General features: G+C 49.8%; 1 protein-coding gene and 1 pseudogene across 13 annotated transcripts in view; both read right to left on the reverse strand.

Annotated features, from left to right (window-relative positions):
- Nucleotides 1-23,397, reverse strand: part of OSBP2 (oxysterol binding protein 2) — a 215,049-nt gene that overhangs the window by 20,364 nt on the left and 171,288 nt on the right. For 5 of the 13 annotated variants that reach the window (XR_010117155.1, XM_063623527.1, XM_063623530.1 and 2 more), the window contains 10 exons: nucleotides 20,853-20,942; nucleotides 17,591-17,783; nucleotides 16,886-17,003; nucleotides 16,000-16,054; nucleotides 15,596-15,742; nucleotides 14,225-14,470; nucleotides 11,917-12,037; nucleotides 11,594-11,697; nucleotides 11,426-11,521; nucleotides 11,158-11,342 (listed from right to left, as the gene is read on the reverse strand). Coding sequence is in view for 12 of the 13 variants with exons in the window: in XM_063623527.1 (XP_063479597.1) it covers nucleotides 11,158-11,342; nucleotides 11,426-11,521; nucleotides 11,594-11,697; nucleotides 11,917-12,037; nucleotides 14,225-14,470; nucleotides 15,596-15,742; nucleotides 16,000-16,054; nucleotides 16,886-17,003; nucleotides 17,591-17,783; nucleotides 20,853-20,942 (1,355 nt within the window). In the remaining variant the exon portion in view is untranslated. Of the gene's footprint in view, nucleotides 1-1,080; nucleotides 2,026-11,157; nucleotides 11,343-11,425; nucleotides 11,522-11,593; nucleotides 11,698-11,916; nucleotides 12,038-14,224; nucleotides 14,471-15,595; nucleotides 15,743-15,999; nucleotides 16,055-16,885; nucleotides 17,004-17,590; nucleotides 17,784-20,060; nucleotides 20,079-20,852; nucleotides 20,943-23,397 lie in introns of those variants that run through there. The other 8 variants (XM_063623526.1, XM_055254031.2, XM_055254041.2 and 5 more) reach the window with 5 other exon arrangements.
- On the reverse strand, nucleotides 2,015-8,748 carry LOC129468497 (eukaryotic translation initiation factor 4H-like; annotated as a pseudogene).

Genomic DNA, 23,397 nt, shown 5'->3' on the forward strand with positions numbered 1-23,397 from the left:
AAAAAAAAAAAGACGGGTCTCGCTCTGTGTGGCCCAGGCTGGAGTGAAGTGGCCTGATCTCCGCTCACTGCAACCTCCACCTCCTGGGTTCAAGCAACTCTCCCGCCTTAGTCTCCTGAGTAGCTGGGATTTCAGGGCATGCCCCCACACCCAGCTAATTTTATTGTATTTTTAGTAGAGATAGGGTTTTGTCATGTTGGCCAGGCTGGTCTTGAACCCCTGACCTCAATTGGTCTGCCTATCTTGGCCTCCCAGAATGTTGGGATTACAGGCATCAGCTACCATGCCCAGCTCATATGGGGATTTTTCTAGTCATTTTTTTCTAGTATGATTGCCTTGGAGTCAGACAATATACTTGGCATAATTTCAGTCCTTTGAAATTTGCTTTATGGTCCAGTATATGGGCAGTTTTTGCACACGTTCCATGTGATTGAAGAGAACAGTTGTTGACTGCAAGGTTGTATAACTGTCCAGCAGGCCTTGTTCATACTTTCTCTACTTGGGTTGTAGTTAGTCCATCTTTCCTAATGTGTGTGTGTGTGTGTGTGTGTGTGTATATATGTATGTATGTGTATATATATATATATATATATATACACATACATTTTTTTTTAATTATGTAAGCGTTTCTTTTGTTGAAAAGATCCTTCACAAAATACCATATCCGTAGATTTACTTTCTGTCATATAGCTGAATGTGTTGTGTTTGGAATTCCATTCTTACATTTAAAAATCAACTGGATTGCCCAGAAGTTTAGATGCATTTGTTTTGTTTCTTTATCTTATCCACATTGAAGATGTAAGTAGATGATCTGAAAGCATCAGGTTTGATTACACCACATAATGCATGTCTTTCTTAAGTATTGGTGTTACAGAAATGGTTCTTATCTCAGAAGCAGAGAAGCTGACAGGTGGAAGGAAGGAGAGAGAGTTCTGTGGATTGCTGAGGGCTTGTAACAAAGACACAGTAGGAGAAGCCAAGGATGATAGCTGGTGACCAATTACTAAGCACACTACACTGGGTACCCCAGGCCGCCTTGCCATCAGCCGGCAAGGGTCTCTTTCCTAGGCCCTTGCTGCCAGCCACCCCACAACTGCTCCCCAAAGGGAAGGCTGGGATTTGGGTACTGAAGGATTTTTCATCTGTTCACATGCGGGCATTCAAGCTCAAAAGCCTAACCACTACCACTCCCAGGTAAGTGCTGAACCCTGCACCTGGGAACAATCAAGTGTGTCCCCAAGATGCAGACTCAGACCTAGACAGCTACAGTCCTATACAGTTATCTGAAGGTTCCTGACAGCTCTGCACAGTACAATTTCATTTATCACGGGAAATGAGTAAAGTGCCAGATTCTAGACCAATTTTGGCTATGAATTGGAGAGGTGGGAAGCACAGTATCTCATTATGTTGCCTATACTAGGAACAGATAAACACAAACACACAGGCAACAGGGATTTGGGGAAACACCACGTCAGCGCTGCAGTCAGCCAAGTGCAGTGCCGGCACTACCCCCCAACCCCCAAAGTGCCTTGGCCCAGCAGAAAAGAAACCCGCTGGCCAGAGAGGGGAACCTCGACCATGTCTGGTGAAAGGAGTGAACTCGTTGGGACACAGCCTTGAAAAAGTAGTAACAAAAACACGTGAACGCATACGAACATTCACTGTATCTTCTCCGTGGACTCCCTACCACTATTCCACGGTCCCCACTTTTCAGCTCTCGCTGTTTCTTGTGTGAGCCTATCCCTTTGGACAGTCCACTTTGGGAGGAGGTCATGGAGCCAGGGCTCCCTCTCAATAGGAATGGAAAGGACCCTGCAAGGATCAACAGCTATTTTTATCCTAGTTGTGAAAACAAGGTGCCTCCAGTTCTTTATGTCCATCACAGCTGAATACCAACAAGGTGCAGTTCAGTCTGTCAGTCACTTCTGGTTTTTGTTGGAAGCCGACGCAATACAGAACTCAACATGCAGGTCAGAAGAGAAACACTGAGGAAGTGAAAGGAAACACCTGGAGTCGGGCCAATGTCTAAAGTAAAAAGAGAAAGCAAAGGAGAAAAATGATGCAGCACCACAGCCCAAATGACTCCCTGACATGGCCACCTCCGATCCTCTGGGGAACCCCATGTGCTGCTAGGAAAACGAGCTGGGAGGAAAAGAACAGAAGGAAAATGGGGAAGCAGTGGTAGAAAGAAAAAAAACGCACAAACAGGCACTAGATAGATACAGCAAAGCCCAGAATGTACTAAAAGCCACTTGTTAACAGCTGGCATGCACTCAACAAGCTGTGTTTCCACTGTAGGGAGGCCAGTGGCAGGCGCGGGAGTGGAAGCTGCAGGAACACGGCCCAGGGGCTCACCAGGCTGTGGTCCTGCTCCAATCCCCCACGTCCCATTCCCTCCCAACCGCAGGCTCATTCTTGCTCCTTGTGACGAATTCTGCTCTGGGTCTGGCACCCCCGAAGAGAGCAGAGTTGGGATTGGCTACTTGATTGAGGGGCATCACAACATTCGAGGTTGAAGCTGGAGTCGTGGTCTTCGTGCTCTTCCCTCCTCTGTCGGTTCTTTGAAATCCATGTTGGATCCGTGGAGGGGAGGACCATCTCTGAAGTGGCTGCCCACTGGGGGGCCTGTTTGCCAGTCACCTGGGTGACTACCTCCCCTGCCTCCTAAGAAGTCATCCCTGAAGCCTCGTCATCTGGTACACCTTTTCTGAATCCAAAGCCACCTTTATCTTGTTTTCTGCCTTCTGCAATGTCCACATGAAGTGACTGATCGCCCAACAGTGCACCATCGTATGTCAAGCTTCCTTAAGGGAATCCACTTCATCGAATTCTATATAGCAGAATCCTTTAAATTTATCTGTGTCTTTGTCTCTGACTACCCGTACACTCCTTATGCTGAGATCCTTAAAGATAGCATCTATGTCGCCCTGAAACACATTAAAAGGTAGATTTCCTACCTATGCTGTGTGGGGGGGCTCTGTGAGCAACTCCTTCTGGCTACGGGAACCATGGCCACCAGTACTGCTGTGGGACCCTCTGCTTTTTTTTTTTCTTATTATATTGCTAAGATTTACCTATATTGCTTCATGTTACTGGGGTTTAGTTTTAGCTACTGTATATATTCCTTCATGCGAATGTACCACAGTTATTCATTCAATAAATTTGTGTTGTTTCCAAGTTTTTGTTATTGGAATAGTCTCATGCATAAGTCCTATTGTACATTTGCAAGAATTTCTCTTGAGTATATTTTTACAAGTAGAATTACTGGGTTATGACTATGTGATTGTTCATCTTTTTTTGCGGGGGGGATGGAATTTCACTCTTGTCATCCAGGCCGGAGTGCAGTGGCACCATCTCGGATCACTGCAACCTCCACTTCCCAGGTTCAAGCAATTTTCCTGCCTCAGCTTGCCGAGTAGCTGGGATTACAGGTGTGTGCCACCACGCCTGGCTAGTTTTTATATTTTTAGTAGAGACAGGGTCTCACCAGTTTGGCCAGGCTGGTCTGGAACTCCTGACCTCAGGTGTTCCACCCACCTTGGCCTCCCAAAGTGCTGGGATTACAGGCATGAGCCACCACAACTGGTGGAAAGCCAAACTGTTTTCCCAAGTGTTGCACCAATTTACAACTTTTGCCAGCAGCAATGTATCAGAGATATTGTAGCTCTACAGCTTCTTCAACATACATGGTTTTTATATGGTGACTGGCCATATATGTTTTTTCTGCAAAATTCTTGTTCATGACTCTTGCATATTTTCCCATTATTTTTACATTATTTGTTGGTTAGAAGTTCTTTATGTGGGCTGGGCGTGGTGGCTCTTGCCTGTAATCCCAGCACTTTGGGAGGCAGAGGCGGGCAGATCACCTGAGGTCAGGAATTTGAGACCAGCCTGGCCAACATGGCAAAACCCCGTCTTTACTAAAAATACAAAAATTAGTCGGGCGTGGTGGCGTATACCTGTAATCCCAGCTCCTCAGGAGGCTGAGGCAGGAGAATCGCTTGAATGTAGGAGGCAGAGGCTGCAGTAAGTCGAGATCACACCACTGCACTCCAGGCTGGGTGACAGAGTGGGACTCCATCTCAAAAAAAAAGTTCTTTGTGTGATCTTTTAAAAATTTTTATTTTTAACTGTGATAAAATACTCTGTATTCTTGATAATAATCCTCTGTCAAGTGTAGGTAGGTATTATGATTACCTTCTCCAAGTTTGTTTATGCATTGTCTTTCCACTTTTTTTAAATTGCCTTTTAGTGAGTAAAAGTTTTCAATGAACAAAAGTATTTTAATATGGTCAAATATATGAATGCTTGTGTCTTAATATTTCCTTAGGGTCTAAAAGATATTTATCCTTTTCAACTTATTAAGTCATTGTTTACAATAAGTCAAACAATATTATTGTAAGGCCATTATTTGGAGTTGATTTTCTTTATAATATGAGGGAGGGATTAAGTGCATCTTTTTCCATAGGGATTCATTTGGTGAGCCATTCCATCTTCCCACAAGATCTGATATGCCACCTTTGTCATATATCAGAGGCACATATATCCATGGGTCTGTTTCTGGGCTCACTATTCTGTTCCATTAGAGTTTCAAAATAAAAATCCTGGTATCTAGTAGGGTAAGTCCTCTCTGGTCTTCTTCAGAAATGTCTTGGCCCTTTATTCCTCAATATAAATTTAAAAATTGTAATATCAAGTTCCATGAAGGTCCCTATTGGAATTTTGTTTGATTTACTGATTTTTTAAATCATGACATCTTCACAGTACTTTCTATCTGTGAACATTATATCTTTCTCCATTTATTTAGTTCTTCTTTGGTATCTCTTATTAGAGCTTTATAATGTTCTCTAGAGAGGTCTGGATTATATTATAAGATTTATTACAAGGTCCTTGATGTTATATGCCATTAATTGTTTTTGTTTTTGTTTTTTTTTTTGAGATGGAGTTTCACTCTTGTTGCCCAGGCAGGAGTGCAATGGCATGATCTTGGCTCACCACAACCTTCGCCTCCTGGGTTCAAGCGATTCTCCTGCCTCAGCTTCCAAAGTAGCTGGGATTACAGGCACGTGCCGCCACGCCTGGCTAATTTTGTATTTTTAGTAGAGATGGGGTTTCTCCATGTTGGTCAGGCTGGTCTCAAACTCCTGACCTCAGGTGATCTGCCTGCCTTGGCTTCCCAAAGTGCTGGGATTACAGGCATGAGCCACTGCGCCCGGCCTTGGTGTCCTAAGTTGCATTTTTCTAGTTGTTGGCTGAAATGCAACCGGCTTTTGTATATTAATCTTGTATCTAGGCACCTAAAATGCTTTTTCTGAATCTATTGAAATCTGTTAATATGATTATTCTATGGATTTTCTAATATAAAATCATTCTATATACCTAGGATAAATTCAACCTTATTATAGGATGCTATCTTTTTTATACACTCTTGGATTGGATTTTCTGATATCTTGTTTTGGATTTTTGCTTATATATTTATTAACATAAGTGAAATAGGGTAGAACTTTTATTTTCCTACTGCTAGTTAGCCTAATTTGGTATGAGGGTTATCCTGGCCTTACAGTATAGGAGAGGTGAATATTTCCTTTTTCTATGATCTGGAAAACTTTATATAAAATTGGAATGATATGTTTCTGAAAAAATTGGGAGAATTCATCTGTAAAATTATCTGGGCCTCGTGTTTTCCTTATGGTAATTTTTAAACTATTGCTTCAGTTACTTTATTGTAGGACTATTCATGTTTTCAGTTTCTTCTAGAGTCAGTTCTTTTTCTTTTTCTTTTTTTTTTTTGAGACAGGGTCTGCTTTGTCACCCAGGCTGGTATGCAGTAGTAGTCATGACTCACTGCAGCCTCGACTTCCTGGGCTCAAGTAACCCTCCTGCCTCAGCCTCCTGAGTAGCTGGGACTACAGGTGTGTACCACCACACATGGCTAATTAAAAAAAAATTTTTTTTTTTTTTTTTTTTTGTAGAGACAGGGTCTTGCTGTTGCCCAGCTTGGTCTTGAACTCATGGGCTTAAGTGATCCAACTGCCTTGGCTTTCCAAAGTGCTGGGATTATAGGCATGAGCCACTGTGCCCAGCTAGAGTTAGTTCTTGTTATATTTTTCTAAAATTTGTCCCTCTGATCTAAGTTTTAATTATGTCTTTATATGTCACATTAAACCTTTTTCATTAAAATTTATTTCTATCTTGATCAGTCTTGTCAATAGTTTTCTATTTTGACAGTTTTTTTGTGCCTCAAAGAATAAACTTTTGGCTTTGTTTATTGATTTCTGCTTTTATTATTATTATTATTAATATAAAGATGGTATCTTGCCATATTGCCCAGGCTGGTCTCAAATTTTTCAACTCAAGCAATCCGCCCACCTCAGCCTTCCAAAGTGCTGGGATAATAGGGTTTGGCTGTGTCCCTACCCAAATCGCATCTCAAATTGTAATCCCCACATGTCAGGGGAGGGACCTGGTGGGAGGTGATTGGACCATGGGGGTGGTTTTCCCCATGCTATTCTTGTGATAGTGAGTTCTCACTAGATCTGATGGTTTTGTAAGTTGCTGTTTCCCCTACTCTCTGCTCTTTTCCTGCTGCCTTGTGAAGAAGGTACTTACTTCTCCTTACGCCATGATTGAGTTTCCTGAGGCCTCCCCAATCAGGCAGAACTGTGAGTTAATTAAACCTTTTCTCCTTTATAAATTATCCAATCTCTGGTGGTATCTTTATAGCAGTGTGAAAATGGAATAATACAGGAGATTATAGGCATGAACCACCACGTCTAGCCAAAATTATTATTATTTTTTGAGACAGGGTCTTGCTCTGTCACACAGGCTGGAGTGCAGTGGTGTGTTCACAACTCACTGCAGCCTCAACCTCAACCTCCTGGGCTCAAGTGATCCTCCCACCTCAGTCCTCCTGAGTATCTGGGACTACAGGCATGTACCATCATGCCTGGCTAATTAAGAAAAAAAAATTTTTTTTTGGTAGAGATGAGGTCTCACTATGTTGCGCAGGCTTTTGCTCTTGCTCTTATTTTTAAAGTATATTTTCTTCTTTCTTTGGATTTCTATGTTGAACTTTCTCTAATATTAGAATTGAAACTCAGAAAGGAGAAAGCCTCAAAATTAAATGATTTAAGGCAATATATTTCCTTTGAAGCATTGCTTTTGTTGCATCCAGCCAGTTTAAATTTTTTTTTTTTTTTTTCCTGAGATGGAGTCTCACTCTGTCACCCAGCCTAGAGTACAGTGGCACGATCTCAGCTCACTGCCACCTCTGCCTTCCAGGTTCAAGCGATTCTCTTATCTCAGCCTCCCAAGTAGCTGGGATTACAAGCGCGTGCCACCACGCTCGGCTAATTTTTGTATTTTTAGTAGAAACAGGGTTGCACCATGTTGGCCAGGCTGGTCTCGAACTCCTGACCTCAGGTGATCCCCCCGCCTCGGCCTCCCAAAGGGCAGGGATTACAGGCGTTGAGTCACCATGCCCGGCCAAATATCTTTTATATCATTCAGTTCTACATATTTTGCATTTTTTCATTCTAATTTATTTTGCCTATGAGTTATTTAGCATCTTAAATTTTTTCCCAAATATTTGGGATTTTTTGGTCATTTTGTTTGTAACTTCTATCTTAATTGTCTTATAGATTGTGGTCTGTATGCTACGCTCTGTAAATCTGTGAGGCTTCCATTAGGGTTTAGTACACAATCAGTTTTTGCATACATTCCATGTATACTTGAGAAAAAATATGTTCTCAGAGTTGCATCCATGAGTCTGTAATAGCATATATTGTTTCGATCTCCATATACTTGCTGGATTGTTTTTTATGGTTTCCATTTGACCTATCAACAAGTGAAAGAGGTGTACAGAAACTTCCTAATTTCCAACTGTGGTGATGGATTTATCAATTTCTTCCTTAAGTATCAATATGTGCTTTGTATATTTTTGAGGAATTTAATTATATGCATAATGTTTAAAACTATTATATCTTTTTGATTAACTCAACCTTTTATTATTATAGCAACTTTCCCTTCCTTAATAATGCTTTTGTCCTAAAGTCTATTTTACCTGATATTAATATAGCTATTATAGCTTTTTGTTAGTATTTTCATGATATGTGTCTTTTACTTTCAACTTTTGTATACCTTTATATTTTGGGAATCTCTTAGAAGGTCCGGGCATCTGGATTTTAACACATCCAATTAGGCCGGGCATGGTGGCTTGTGTCTGTTGTAATCCCAGCACTTTGAGAGGCTGAGGCTGGAGGATCACTTGAGGCCAGGAGTTTGAGATCAGACAGAGCAACATAGTGACACCCTGTCTCTACAAAAAAATTTTAAAAATTAGCCAGGTATGGTGGTGCATGCCTGTAGTCCTAGCTATTCAGGAGTGTGAGGTTGGAGGATCACTTGAACCTGGGTGTTTGAGGCTGCAGTGAGCTGTGATTGTGCCACTGGATACCAGCCTGGGTAACAGAGCAAGACTCTGTCTCTTAAAAAAAAAAAAAAAAAAAAAAAATCCAGTTTGTCAGTAGTTTGCTTTTTAACTGGTGAGCTTCATCTATTTATATTTATTATAATCATTGATAATGCTTGGGCCTATTGCTATCATGTTAATTTATAGTTTTTGTTTGTGCTACTTTTTAATTTTCTCTTACTATTTTAACAATCTTATAAATGTTTCTTCCTTACAATAAGAACTTAGCATTTCTTCACATCCCTCAGGTCCTTCCCCTTCTCCTCAAATTCCATCATGCTAAGATTATCTAAACTTTAAAATCTGCATTATTATGAGCATGTTTTCTCTTTTTCTTTGATCCTAGTAGTTGTTTAAAAAATAACTTTTAGGCTGGGTATGGTGGCTCACACCTGTAATCCTAGCACTTTTGGAGGCCGAGGTGTGCCGATCACTTGAGGTTGGGAGTTCAAGACCAGCTTGGCCAACATGGTGAAACCCCATATTTACTAAAAATATAAAAATTAGGCAGGCGTGGTAGCATGCCCTTGTAATCTCAGCTACTCGGAAGACTGAGGCAGGAGAATCGCTTGAACCTGGGAGGCAGAGGTTGCAGTGAGCCAAGATCATGCCACCGCACTCTAGCCTGGGCGACAGAGTGAGACTCCATCTCAAAACAAACAAAAAAACACCCCTTTATTCATCTATTGTGACATCCTTGCTCCCCCGATTCCCCCCCTTTAAAGTACTGTGTCCAATACTGTTTTCATTTTTTCTTTTTCTCCCAGACTAGAGTGCAGTGGCACGATCTCGGCTCACTGCAACCTCTGCCTCCCAGGTTCAAGTGATTCTCATGCCTCAGCCTCTCGAGTAGCTGGGATTACAGGTGCCTGCCACCATGCCTGGCTAATTTTTGTATTTTTAGTAGAGATGGGGTTTCACCATGTTGGCCAGGGTAGTCAAGTGATCTGCTTGCCTCAGCCTCCCAAAGTGTTGGGATTACAGGTGTGAGCCACCACACCCGGCCCAATACTGTTTTCACTGTGGGTTTTTGTGTGGCAAAACTTCTGAGGCCACATGCCTAAGGATATGGCCCCATATGTGAATGACAGTTTGACTAGATAGAAAATTCTACTTTCTAATTTTGTAACTTAGAAAATATTAATCCAATGTTGGTTGTTGAAAAATCTGAGTCTAATTCTTTATCCTTGACTAAAATGTTTTGCTCCTCCCTGGAAGCTATTAGAATTTTTTCTTCGGTCTTCATTTTGACTGTAGCATGATCTAGATGAACATTTTTCTTTATTTCTTGTCTTTAGCATGCTATGGGCCCTTTCAGTACAGGGTCTTTCATCTCTTTGCTTTTACTTTGGGAAATTTATCTTCATTATATCTCCCTCTTCGGTTTTTTTTTTTTTTTCTTCTTTCCTTCTTTCCTTCTGGGATTCCAGCTAAACGGATTATTTTAGCGGTTACCCTAGGAATCGCAATAAACATACTTCATACAGTCAGAAGCGAATGTGCATCTTGATCCTCTTCCAGGGCAGCATGGCAGGGGGGCCTTTGAGCAGTTTCCCTCCCTTCATTCCTCTTCTTACTGTGCAGCCACATTCTAAAATGTTATACCATACGTTATTCTTGTTTATTCAGCTTTAATTTAGGTGCACAGTATCCGTTATTCTCAGATCTTCCCTCTGGGGTCAGTTTCCTCCTGCCTGAGGTATATCCTTTTGTGCAGGTCTGCTGGTGCCAAACTAAGCTTTTTGTTTGCCTGAAAATGCCTTGATTTCACCTTCATTCTTTAAAGATGGTCTCCCTGGGTGTATAATTCTAGGCTGGCAGTGCATCTTTCAGCTCACGGAAGATATCATTTGACTGTCTTCAAGCTCCCATTTCTGTTGATAAGGGGACAGCTCCTCGGAAAGTGATGTCTTTTTAAAATCTGGCTGCTTAATAGTTTCTCTCTGATTTAGTTTCACTGCATAGATTTAGGTGCAAGAATTTCTTCGTTATTTTATCTTCAGGTACAGTCCCACTTTCCTTTTGGGACTCTTGCTAGAAGTATGCCAAACCCTGCTCTCAATCTTGCTGAGCAAGCTTACAGAAATGCAGATTCCATTGCAGGAGGTCTGACAGGGAGACTGTACTCAAACTCGCTCCCAGGAGAGGCCAAGGAGCCTGCTCCAGGGACCTCACTCTGTCTTCTCCCTGTAGCTTCCTGTCTTTTCTGGGTTTTGTCTCTTTAAATGCAGTGCTAATCACTTCTTCTGACCTGTGTTCAGGTGATAGATTCTAGCTACTAAACCATTCCATAGGGTCCTCGATGTCAGTCATTTTTTTTTTTTTCCTTTGTCGAATTTCTATTTGTTCTCTTTGGACTTTCCTATGCCACATTTTATAGTTTTCTATTTCCTGTGGTTATTTTCAAGTATGTTTTTTATTTCTTGTAGGGAGGAACAGGGAGGGGCTCTATCCTATCACCTCGCTTAAAGTCTGTGCATAGTGTTTGATAGTTTCACATTTATTGACTGTTCGGTGTCTGCCTTCACACTGGGATGTCGGCTGCATAATACTGTTCTCTGCCCATGTGTGGACTGAACCCTCCCGACCTCCTGTGCCTGTCAGTTGCTTTCTGTCCACTGTCCTCCTTTCCTCTCCTTTGACCCCTGTCCTATGCCTGTGGCGGGGCCCCTGCCAGCCCTACTCACGGCAGCGGGTACTTCTTCCACAGCAGCTTGGCTGACAGGGTCTGGTACACTGTCTTCTGCTTCCCGTCAGAGCTGGGGCTGCTGGGACTGCTATGCGCGACCTTGGAGCACTCCATTTGTTCATCCCATGAGCCAGACAGCACGTAATGGGCCTTGCCCTGGCTGTCACTCACCACTCCTGTCACCTGTGGACATTGGCAGGACCAGCGTAGGTGCACACTCTGCCCTGGGCCCCCTGGGGTGCTTAGAAGTGGCTGGTCCTGCTTACCTTCCGGGCTGCCTCTTTGGAGAAGTAGCTGTAGGGCAGGAACTTCAGCTGGCACCGGTCATTGGTCTTATGGTTCACAATCTCGATGTCCCCTGACTGGCGAAGGAGGGCAGTGGTCAGCGGCCAGCCCCAGGGCCATGCACCCCCCTCCCCAAGGGCGCCCCTGACCTGGTCGATCCAGAGCTTGCCCACGATGATGTTGTGCACAGTTGAGGTGCTCTTCCTCCACACGTAGTGATTCCCACTGGCCTGGAATTCTAAGTGGATGGCACCTGGGGGCAGGGGACAGGTCAGAGGTCATGCCCCCCATGCAGGGCTCTGGCCAGTCTGCCCTTAGGCCTGGTGTCTTGAGAACCAGGCTGGGGGGTTGGAGAGGCAGACCTACAGGGAGGTCTCCCTTGGAAGCCCCCAGCTGGCTTTTGCATTGCCAGAATCCTCCCTCTTAGGCAGAATGTCTCTCTGTCCCAGGAAGGCACCGGGCCCCCGCTCACCTAGCGGCATGATGGAGATGTATTTTCCCCGGAACTTGCTGGAGATGGTGATCTCCTGCCAGAGGCTCCAGCCGTGCTTGGAGAACACGTAGTGCGCAGCTGACGGGGGGTGGTGGCTCACCTGAGACCAGACCCATAGGATGTGAGCATCTGCCCGACATGAGCCCAGGTTCCACCTCCCCCAGCCAGGGAGGGACAGCTTGCCCTGTCTCAGCAGGCACAGCTCTGTGGCCATAGGAGCAGTCCTGGCTGTTCCTCAGGTGGCCATGGACCCAAGGAAGGCCCCCAGGAAGGCACTGCCTTGAGCAGAAAAGCATCCGGGTGCTGTCCTGAGCCTCTCAGTGTCTGGCTCCTGGGCTGTGAAATAGGGGTGATGGCGGACCTCATGCCTCAAAGACATGCCTGTGACAGGTGCACTGAGGGCTGATAAAGGATGTCACACTGTGCCGAGGCTTCCGTGTCCACTTCTCATCTAATCCTCCCCACACGCCAGGTGTGGCTGCTGTGCCATGTTATACCAAGGGGGCCCAGACTGGCAGAGTGATTTTAGCCAAGGGGCAGTCGGGCCCTGCCTCTGGCCAGCCTGGCTCCAGAGCAGGCGTCCACATCGATGCACTGCCCCAGGCCTGGCCCTCCCCTGCCTCGCTGGCAGTGCCACCAAGCCTCCCTTGTCTGTTCTTCCTTATTCCATGCTCCTCTGGCTATGGGGCCCAGGCTTCCCTCTCCTAAGTCTACTCACTCCCCAGGACAGCAGCCCTAGCCTAGCCCTGCCCCTGGCCTCCAGCTGCCCCTGGACATCTCCCCTCAGACAGGCAGAGCCCGACCAGGGCAGAGCCGGGCTCCTGCTGCCCCCAGTGTGCCTTGCCTAACTTCCTGTCTCCAAAAGAGGTGCCCACTTGCTTCCTATGCCCCAGGAGTGCAGGCCCAGCTGTGAACCATCCCAGGAGATGGGTTAGCTGGCCCTGAGGTCAGTTGATCCCTCCCCAAGGAGCCCGTGGGAAGCTCAGCCTCCTCCTCGCCTACACCTCAGCATCCTGCCCTTCCAGCTGCTCACACCAAACACTCTGCAGCCTCTCTGGCCCTCCTCATGCTCCTCCTCTAACCCCGAGCAAACCCTGCCTGCCCTTCCTTCAAATCGAATCCAGCATCTGCCCCCTCCACTCCCACATCCACCTCCCTGGGCCTCCCTGGGAGGGCCACTCCCTCCATCGCAGCAGAGGGCTCCTCTGGCAGGTCAGGAGTCAGGCCCCACCCCAGGTGCACCACCCTCCAGCTGCTGCTTTTTCACCCTCATTTCCTTTCCTCCCCTCACTCTCTCTGCATCAGCAAAGCTGCTCCCTGACCACCCCCTTTCTAGAAGAGCTGGAAGCAGCCACAGTGCCCGCCTTGCTTTCCCAGCCCCATGAGAACCAGAGCCATGTCTGTTCATTTCCCAGCTGAAACCTCCATGCCTGAGCAGCACCTGGCATGTCGAGGGCACCTAATGTCTGCTAAGTGGAGAAATACATTCATTCCAGGGTTCAGGCCAAGGACCCGAGATCACCCCGACTGCCCCCCAACCCCATATCCAAAGCATCGGCAAACCAGCCGGCTCATCCTTCAAAAGCTGCCTGTGTTCTGGCCTCCCCCCTTCCCCCAGGTCTGGCCACCACACCCCTGCGTGGGTCACTGCAGCCACCTCCTAACAGGGCCTTGCAGCAGCTGCAGCCTCTTCAACTAGCACCAGACTCTGAATGGCCAGCATCCTACGCTCATGCCAGGAGCCAGGGCAACGCCAGCACCAACAGAATCACCTCGTTTCTAACCAGGATGCCCAGGTTCAGCATGGGGCTGCCACTGCTGAGGCTCCTGGGCCTGGGTCTTGGCGTGTCTCTGTGGGGAAGGGGTGGTGGGGACAGGCTGCTGTCACTGGCCAGGGCAGAGTCCCTCCCACTGCACCCAGGCTCCTCCTGCCAGCCGCCTTCAGCTCGGTAGTGACCCCATGCTCCTCCCCAGCCGTGCCCACAGATGCCCCTCCCCCTCTGCTCCACAACACCCTGGCCTGGAGCTTATCCTCCCCCTCCCTGCAACCAGGCCTGACCCTGTCCTCACCAGGCTGAGTTCTCATGCCCCTCGCCATCTCCAGGAGGCCCTGTGCCTGCCCCTGCCATGGGAGGCCCTGCTCCCCAGCTGGACCTCAGCTTGATGGCTCCTTGGGTATGGGCAGTCAGGGTCAGAGGCTGCATCCCATTTGTCACCTTGGGCCTGGCAGGAACAGCTTGGCCAGAGTGTGGGTAGGCGCCACCCAGTGCCAGCCTAGCCCGCTCACCTGCTCACAGAGGGAGCGCAGGCCCATGTCGTCGAGGCGGTCCAGCTCGAAGGTCTCCCCCAGCATGGGGTTGAAGGGCTTGGCGATGCGGTGCACCGTGGTGGAGTAGGAGGACACAGAGAAGGCAGCCACCAGGCACATCTGCTCCACTGAGCTGGTGCAGTGCACCGCCTTGTCCAGCAGGTGGTGGTACTCCAGGTCCTCTGTCAGCCGCTGGAGCATGGACAGGGGCTCGTTGAAGTTCACCTGTGGGTGGACAGGTGGGTGGTCAGGCTGGGCACCAGCCCCGGCTTGGCACGGTGCCCTTGCTTTTCTCCGATGTTCAGGGACATCCCTGCTCAGACGGCACCTTCACAGTGAGGCTCCTCAGATGGCCCTGTCCAACAGTGCTCCCCCAAGCCATCACCTCCCTGGCGCCTCCTGTCTGTTTTCTCCACAGCCCTCCCCACTTTCCGGTCTGCTGCGTCCTACACACTTTTATCATGTTCACTGTTGCTCTCCTCTGCTCGGATGGACACCCACCAAGGCCAGGGGTTCTGCCTGGCCCACCGCTGTATCTTCAGTGCAGAATCTTAGGAAGCAGTGAGTGAATGAGTGAGCACATGAGTCTGTGGGTGGAGGAAGTGGGTCTTCCCCATGTTCCGAGCTGTGATGGGGCCCGGCACAGGATGGGTTAGGCCCAGGGCCCCTATCTCGGTGTCACATAGGGCAGGGTCACTCTCCCCACCATGATGCCATCGGGTACGAGTCTCAGCTTCCTCATGTTATCTTGCTCCATCCTCCCAGACACTGTGAAGAGGACGCTGTGTTTCTCCCCACTCTACAGATGTGGACACAGAGGCTGGAGATGTGAGGAACTTGTTCTGGGTCACACAGCGGAACCATCTGGCCTAGTGGAGATGCCACGGTAGCCAGGTGGCATGAGGATCCAAGCTATGCCCTTGGCCCACTGTGTGACCACACTGAGCTTGCATTTCCTGGGGATGGCACCAGGGATGACTGCCAGCTGAAGGAGGGCCCACCCCTCCACACACAGCCCCATCCTGCCACTCCCCATCTGCAGATCAGGACAGCCGGGACATGGTAAGCTCCTGTAAGAAAGATCCAGAGGTGCTCTGGGCTCCCCAGGTTGCTGATCCATGCAGAGCTTCTCCCTGGCTCCTTCTGTCAGAGCCCAAAGATCCCTGTACTCTGGAAGATCAGGCAATGCCTATGTACACGATTAGATAATTAGTTACATGCTCCTCAGGTGCCGTTAAGAAAATGACACTCCAAGGCTGTGTGTACTTCACACAGGCCATTACTTCTCATCCATGCACAGGAAAGCAGCCCCAGAGGACCGGCCGGGGCTGCCCTGCCCGAGCCACCCACCGGCATGGGGATCCTGGAGAGCTCCCGGCCGATGCAGTTCTTCATGATGCTCCAGAGGTTAAGGCTGTAGTTGGGCTTGTTGGGAATGCGGACTCGCCTCTTGACTTTGGATGAACCCTTGGGCACGAGCGAGGCACCATCTAGTACCTGCCACATAAGTGGGGACCCCCCACTACTGTCAGTGGAGGCCAGAGCACCCCCTCGGCTTCCAGGTCTCTGCCCTCCACCCTGAGGACTGGCACCAAGCCGGCCACTGGCACACTGCTGGTGGAAGGGCAGGATGGCGCTCCTGGACTGGGGCATGGGCCTGCCTGCTGGCCCCCAGCTCTTGGTGCTGGCCTGTCCCTCCCACCCCGTAGGCCAGAAGCTGCCTTCCGGCCCTTGCAGTGCTCCCCCTCACTTACACTGTCTGCTGAGCTCCAGTCCACAGAACTTGTCCCGGTGCTACCTTCAGCTTTTCTGCAGGAAATACAAAGCGGGAGGCAAGTTACTGATGAATCCCGAGGCCTCCTTGGAACCTGGCCCATCCTCTCTCCAGACAACATCATTTTCATTGCTAGTAAATGTCCTGGTCACTGCCGTGTGTTCTGTGTGTAGACAAGCACCGCATAACATTTCAATGGCAGATAGTGTATATGACGGTGGTCCCATAAGACTATCATATCGTATTTTTAATATACCTTTTCTATGTTTAGATACACAAATCCTTAACCACTGTGTCACAATTGCCTACAATATTCAGTATAGTCACATGTTGTACAGGTTTGTAGCCCAGGAGCTATAGGCTGTGCCGTATAGCCTAGGTGTGTGGCAGGCTCTATCAGCTAGGTTTGTGTAAGTATACTCTATGAGGCTCACACAACAATGAAATCCCATCTGGAGGAAGACGGATTATTGATTTTTTGAGACAGGGTCTCTCTGTTGCCCAGGCTAGAATGCAGTGGCATGGCCATGGCTCACTGCAGCCTCGACCTCCCTGGGCTCAAGCGACCCTCCCACCTCAGCCTCCCAAGTAGCTGGGACTACAGGCCTGCACCACCATGCCTGGCTAGTTTTTGTGTTTTTTGTAGAGACAGGGTTTCGCCATGTTGCCCAGGCTGGTCTCAAACTCTTGTATTCAAGTAGTCCTTTTACCCTTGGCCTCCCAAAGTGCTGGGAGCCACTGGGCCTGGCCAAAGCAAGATTTAAAGGAAAGAAAACCCCAAGTAGACAAGTAGATAGCTGGTGAAAAGACCAGATGCAGCCTTAAACCAGGGTGGGGGAGGCTCTGCCCAGCTGCAGCCACCTTACCTGTCTTCCTTGGCCTCGGTGATCACAGTGATGAAGGATGTGGAGTCTTCCATGGCATCAAAGTACTCGGTATCTTCATCTTCCTCACTGTCCTCTCCTTTGGGAGTCAAGAGGCTTCCTAGAGACACAGGCAGAGCTTTAGTTTGTAACCTCACAAAAGGCTCATCTCGCCTCCCTAAGTCCAGAGCCAAGGGCTCCCCCAACCCCCATCTGGCCTCACTCCCCTCCCGCTTCAGTCACCTGGTCAGCCCTGATTCCCTGGGCTGCGGCCACCGTTGCTCCCTCTGCTAGAATCATGTGCTTTCAAGGCATTCACCGCACAGGGGCCTCTTTCTGGAAGCCCCCCCGCCCCCCGATCTCTCAACATGTGGGTCAGTCTGTGGCCCAGCTTCCCTTTCTGATGGACCCCTGTCCAGGATCCCTGTGACCCCCAACCCAAGGCTAGATGGGTGGCCACCTGGCACCAGGACATGCTGGGCTCATTAAATTTAACCCTTGAGAATGTGAACCTAGGTGCAGGGAAACTGTTACCAGTGGGTGATGGGCACGGGAGATACAAAACCATGAAGAGGCAATCGAGAGTTGGCCAAGCCCAGCCCACATGTGGGCACAGCCAGGGATATGCGTGTGGGGGAGCAGAAGTTGTGTATGCAGAGCCAGCTGGCAGAAGGTCATGGGACAGCCCTGCCCTGGCCGCCCACTCACCCTCAATGAAGCTCTTGGAGGGGTTGGCCGGCCGGCCGGGGGCACTGCGAAAGGCCCGCTCGAGGCTGTTGTGCTGCTTGGCCAGCTGCTCAATGGTTTCCTCCAAGTGCACACGCTGCTCCTGCTCATACTGCAGTGCCCGCTGCCATTTCCGACTGTGTATCTCTGCTAGTTCCAGGAAGTCCCTGCAGGCCTGGGAAGGGAGGAGTGGCGGTATGAGACCCTGGCCTCTGGCAGGGGCCCATCTGTCAGAGACATGTGAACCAGAGCAACTCCATCTTAGGAGCTGGGTAAGATGAGGCTGAAACCTACTGGGCTGCACTCCCAGACAGCTGAGGCATTCTAAGTCACAGGATGAGATACGAAATACAGGTCACAAAGACCTTGCTGATAAAACAGGTTGCAGTGAAGGAGCCAGCCAAAACCCATCAAAATGGCGACGAGCGTGACCTCTGGTCGTCCTCACTGCTACACTCCCACCAGCGCCATGACAGTTTACAAATGCCATGGCCACATCAGGGAGTTACCCTCTATGGTCTAAAAAGGGGAGGCATGAATAATCCACCCCTGGTTTGGCATATCAGCAAGAAATAACCATAAAAATAGACAACCAGCAGCCCTGGGGGCTGCTCTGTCTATGGAGTAGCCATTCTTTTATTCCTTTACTTTCTTAATAAACTTGCTCTCACTTTGCACTGCAGGCTCGCCTTGAATTCTTTTTCTTGTGCGAGATCCAAGAACCCTCTTGTGGGGTCTGGATCAGGGCCCCTTTCCTATAACACATCTGCTCCCCCACCTCCATTCCCTGTGTGAGGACTAAGCTCTGATATTTTTTATCTTGCCCAAATTCCTATCTAAGGCGTCTGGGGAGTCATGCCCTAAAAACCATACATTCTCATCAGATGGGTTTTATTTAACCCTATATATCGTGACTTTCCAACCTGACTGGCATAACATTACGAGTCAAGGAAGAAAAAATATTTTATCCCAAAACATGCTTCTTTGCCATGTTTTGAAGTGGCCCTGCAAAGCTGTCCTTTGTGGGGGAAAACGTGCATCTGTAAAGAATCTATATTCACAGAGCTAGATCGTTTTCTTCCAGGCCTTCCCAACCCTGAAGAGATGAAGTAAGAGTCTTAGCACCTTTTTAAAGGTCTGATTAGGAAACATTTGTCATCTGTTGTCTCCAAGGGGAGCCACTATAAGACGTAAAAAGAACCTTGGTCTCCACAGTCTTTTATCTTAACCTGAACATTTCCTTTCTATTGATCCCAGGTCTTTAGACAACCAAGTGCCAACCAGAAAATGCTTAAATTTACCTACAGCCTGGAAGGCCCCCTCCCCACCTTGCTTTTGAGCTGTCCCGCCTTTCTGAACCAAACCAATGTATTTCTTAAATGTATTTGATTGCTGCCTCGTGCCTCCCTAAAATATATAAAACCAAGCTGCGCCCCGACCACCTTGAGCACATGTTCTCAGGACCTCCCAAGAGCTATGTCATGGCCGTGGTCACTCATATTTGGCTCAGAATAAATCTCTTCAAATATTTTGCAGTCTGTTTTTGTTGACACCTGCAGTGAAGAAGGCCCTGCAGTGAAGAAGAGGGGGCCATCTAGCTGCCCCCTCTGCTGGGATGGTCACAAACATGCTTACTGCCCCCTTTGGCCTCCTTGGGGATGTGGGAACCCTGGCCTTCTCAGAGCCCGCCCAGCAACCAGCACCCACCCTGGTTGGCCTCCCATGGTCAGGATGCCAATTGGGGAGCAGCAAATCTGGGTGCCACGGGTCTGCACGCTGCCTCCCCAGCAGCAGCTGGTTTGGTTCAGCCTGGAGCTGAGGTGGCTGCTGTTGCTCATCATGGTAGGGCTCGAGCTCTCTGCGGCCACATCCTCCCTGCAGTGTTAGGCCTCAGGTTTGTCACTGGCCCTTGTCTACCCTGGGCCAGTCCCTGGCCATGGCACAGAAGGAAGGAAAGCCACGTTCTGCCATCCTCCCCAGCTCAGAGAGGTAATTGGTCTTGTCCAGCAGAAGTGGGACTGGCACTTTCTACCAAGCTACCTCAGAGTCTGAATCACATAACTGCTTTTAAGGTTTTCCCTTCAAGCTTGTGGCCTACTAAGACATCCAGAATCTTTTCAGCTTCCCAGGTCCATAGGTGGTTCCACCACACTGTTTTGAAGCAGGGGTTGGTCATTCTGCCCTGTCATTAGAGTGGAGAGGATGGCTCAGGCTTCAGCTGTCCCTGGAGGGCAGTGAGATCAAATTTAGGAACCTCTGGATTTGCCCTTTCTGAACACATTCTTGAACCCAGTAGGAAGGGACGTTTCCTTGGCCCACATCTGCATCAGTGGCCCCAGCTGCCACTCCCCAGCACTTCCTCCCCACCCAATTGCCCAGCTGACCTGGAGCACCCACTGAGCTCACAGGCTGTCCCACCCCAAAGGAGGAAGATGGGCACACCAGTCCTCACCTGTGTCACAGGGACAAGGCAGCTGTTGAGGAAGTATCAGGAGGTGATTTGGCAGGCGGGGCGAGGGAGCACTCAACAGACGTGCCTCATGGATCCCCTCCTGCATCTGCCCTGGCACCTGGTGCCCAGGCCACGACCGCTAACTCCCACCACTCCTCAGACCTCTGCAGTATCGCTCTCCCAGGAAACGGCCTGCCCGTCAGTCAGAAGCACTCAGATGCCTGCCCATCGGGTCGGTCTCTCCAGCGACTGTGCCAGGAGTGCCCCTGAATCAGCAGCTGCTCCCAGACATTTGCTGCCAAGTGACACCTACCAGGGGGGTGGGACTGACAGCAGTAGGAGCAAGACGAGGGTGTCCTGAGGTAGCCTCAGGAGAGCACCTCCAAGGCTCCCCAAGGCTGTGTACTGGGGCACCCTGCCTGGGGACTCGCCCACCCCACAGGGAGAGCCCAAGCTCTGGTGGCCGGCCTGGCTTGGTGGAAAGGGGCCCCCAGCCTACCCCAGGGACGCCACTCCTTGAACAAGCCCTCCTCTGGGCACCTTCCCTCCCCCACCTCCCTCAAGCACCACGCAGGGTGGGCAGGGCAAGGTGTGCCTCCTCATCCCGGAGATGCGGTATGGCCTGCCCAAGGAAGCCAGCAGAGTGTGGTGGCCAGGGGCGCACTATCAGGAGTTGGAAAACCTGGGTTCCAGCAGAAGCCCCTTGGCCCCTCTGAGCCCACATCCTCTCTGTGAGACAGACAGTGATGCCTAACAGATGCTGTGCCCACAAGCTGCCCTGTCTCCGCTCACCTGGCAAAATTCTCCAGGTGGGAGGAGTGCTGTCACCCCCATTGGACAGATGAAGGTCTCCTCCCCGCAGGTTGAGGCAGGGGGAAAGGCCTCCTTGAGGAAAGAAAGAAACCTCCTTATCTCGTGCGCCTCATCCTGATGATGTGTGAAACTGAGTCCAGGGTGTTGAAGGTCTAGGCTATTTTGAGTTTATGGGTCTTATAAGGCTGTCCCTTGAGTGTGGGGCTGCAGTCACTGTCCCTCATGCAATTTGCAGACCCCATAGTGGGCCTGGGTGAGTCCTGGGAAACCCAGCTCCAGGCCTGACTCCACTGCTCCCTGGCTTGTGACTGGGAGCCAGGCCTTTCACCACCTGGAGTCCTACAGCGGCCTTCCTGCTTCACCCACAGCCCTGTCCCTCTCTCACTGCTGTAGGCCTTAGAGTGAGGATCCTGAAAACAGACTCAGAGACAGCGTGCCCCAGCAGCCAGACCAGATGCACCTCTTTGCTGGTTTTGTGCCAGTGGGTGTAAGGGCGGTGGCGGATGCGGGGGGACGGTATCCCTCTGGGTGCCTCAGGAATGTTCCAGACCCTTACAGAAGCCCCGTGAGTTGGGTAGACAGAGACTCCCACCCCATGCCAAGACAGCAAAGCTAGCCCTGAGGGCACCCAGCAAGGAGGTGGCAGAGCCAGATCCAAAACCCAGGTCCTGAACTGAGAGCTTCCTCTAACTCCTACCTGGCTGCAGCTCCCACGAGGTCCTCCTCCCCACATTGCCCTAAGCTCGGCCCAGTGCTCAGTCAAGTTAGTCTTGGTTCCACCCACCTGTTCATGGGCTCTCTGACGCTGCTGCTCTGCTGACCCTGGCCCATGCAGGTCTCCAGGCTCTGCTGAGCTGGTCTCAAGGCGCAGAGTGCAAGTGAGGAAGGGCACCCTCATCTCCCTGGGCGCCGCTTCAGGGAAGTCCCCTGCATCCCGAGACTGAGGGCCAGGGAGAAGGGGCTAATCAGGGTGAACAGGATGGGATCCCAGGTCTGTCTAGCCCCAGGGCCACCTCCACACAAGGCACGATCCCCTTGCCTGCCTGATACGAGCAGGGGTGCAGAGGCCAGGGCTGTGCTGTGCATGGTGAGAGTGAATGGGTGTTTCTTGGTTTTCTGGGTTCTTGCCTACCTGGGTGCACAAGGCCTCTGCCCCCGCCCTCCCTCATCCCTGCACCATCACTTCCTGCCAATCTCCTACAGCCCCCAGAATCATCCTCTCCGTCCACAAGTTCTCACATAGATGGGTGCTTTGTTTTCATATACCTCATGTCATTTACAACAAGACTTATGAAAGAGCCGTACAGCAGCAGTTTAAAATAGTAGCCAAAGGTCATGGTAAGAATTCCCACAAACTCACATCTGAGGGTGCTTGGGCTTCCCAGCAGCAAAAACAAAGAGGGAAAGATGACCAGAGAACAAAGATGAATTAGGCCCTCTACCTCCTACCTTTGTGTTCACAGGGGCTCTAATACTTTAGAAATGACTATTTTCTCCTTCAAGGGAAAATGGAGTATTTGTTGTTTTTTCCACAGATCTGGGCAGCTGACCGCCTCTCACAGACATGGTTTCCAATCCTCTCCAGCCTCATCTCCTGGGGCTCCAATCCTTCCCAGGGCCCTGAGTGTGGCCCACCAAGTGTCATGTCTTCTTGCCTTTCCCCTGCTCAAATTCAAACCCACCTGCTGACTGATGCCAGCCCCGCCTCCCTCACACCGCAGGCCCACTGTGGGGCAGGCTGTTCCAGGCATTCTTACAAGCACTGAGGTAGATTTTTTTATATAGTGTGCGTGACCGAGGAGGAAATGAAGGCTCAGGGTGACTGAGGGACTCACCCAAGGCCACAAGGAGGTGTGTGTAGGGCCAGGATCCAAGTCTCTGAGCATCTCACCTGCATGTCTCCCAGGGCACGGAACCAGTGCTGTTAGGGTTTACTTTGTAAAGCTAAATCTTGATTGCTGTCTGGGAGCCCCTTGAGGGCAGGGATGTTGTGGGATCCCAGAGCCTTCCTGGTGTGGAGCTAGGTTCCTGGGAGAGATTCACTAACAAGGCTGCCTGGGAATAACCCTGTCCAAGCAACAGAGCCCAGCCCTAGCCTCAGGGAGAAGGGGTGGCCTCCCAGCACCCTTAGCCCCAGCTGAGGACTTTGTCCACACAGCCAGGGTTGCTGGCTGATAACTTGGCCGTGAGTGACCTCGGTCCCCCTCAAGTCTACCAAAGGGTCAGCTGGCATCTTGCAGCAGGGAGACAGGAAGTCCCTGGGACAGCTGGGCCTCATTTGGGTACATGTGCCTAGGCTGGGCACATGCAGGTCATAGAGTGTCACAGTCACCTAAAAGCGGGGCAGGGTGAAAGCTGCTGTGCCCTAATATCGAAGGCCTCATGTGGCTGCACCCAAGGCCTTTGCCACCACAGCACGAGCTGCCTGGTCACCCCATGGATGCAGAGAGCCCCTCCACCTCCCCCAGCCCAGATGCACCCACCTGGTGTCCATCCCCGACTCCCAGGGTCTCCTCTGCTGCTG

This window comes from Symphalangus syndactylus, chromosome 18 (assembly GCF_028878055.3).
Source record: "Symphalangus syndactylus isolate Jambi chromosome 18, NHGRI_mSymSyn1-v2.1_pri, whole genome shotgun sequence".
NCBI classification, from domain to species: Eukaryota; Metazoa; Chordata; class Mammalia; order Primates; family Hylobatidae; genus Symphalangus; species Symphalangus syndactylus.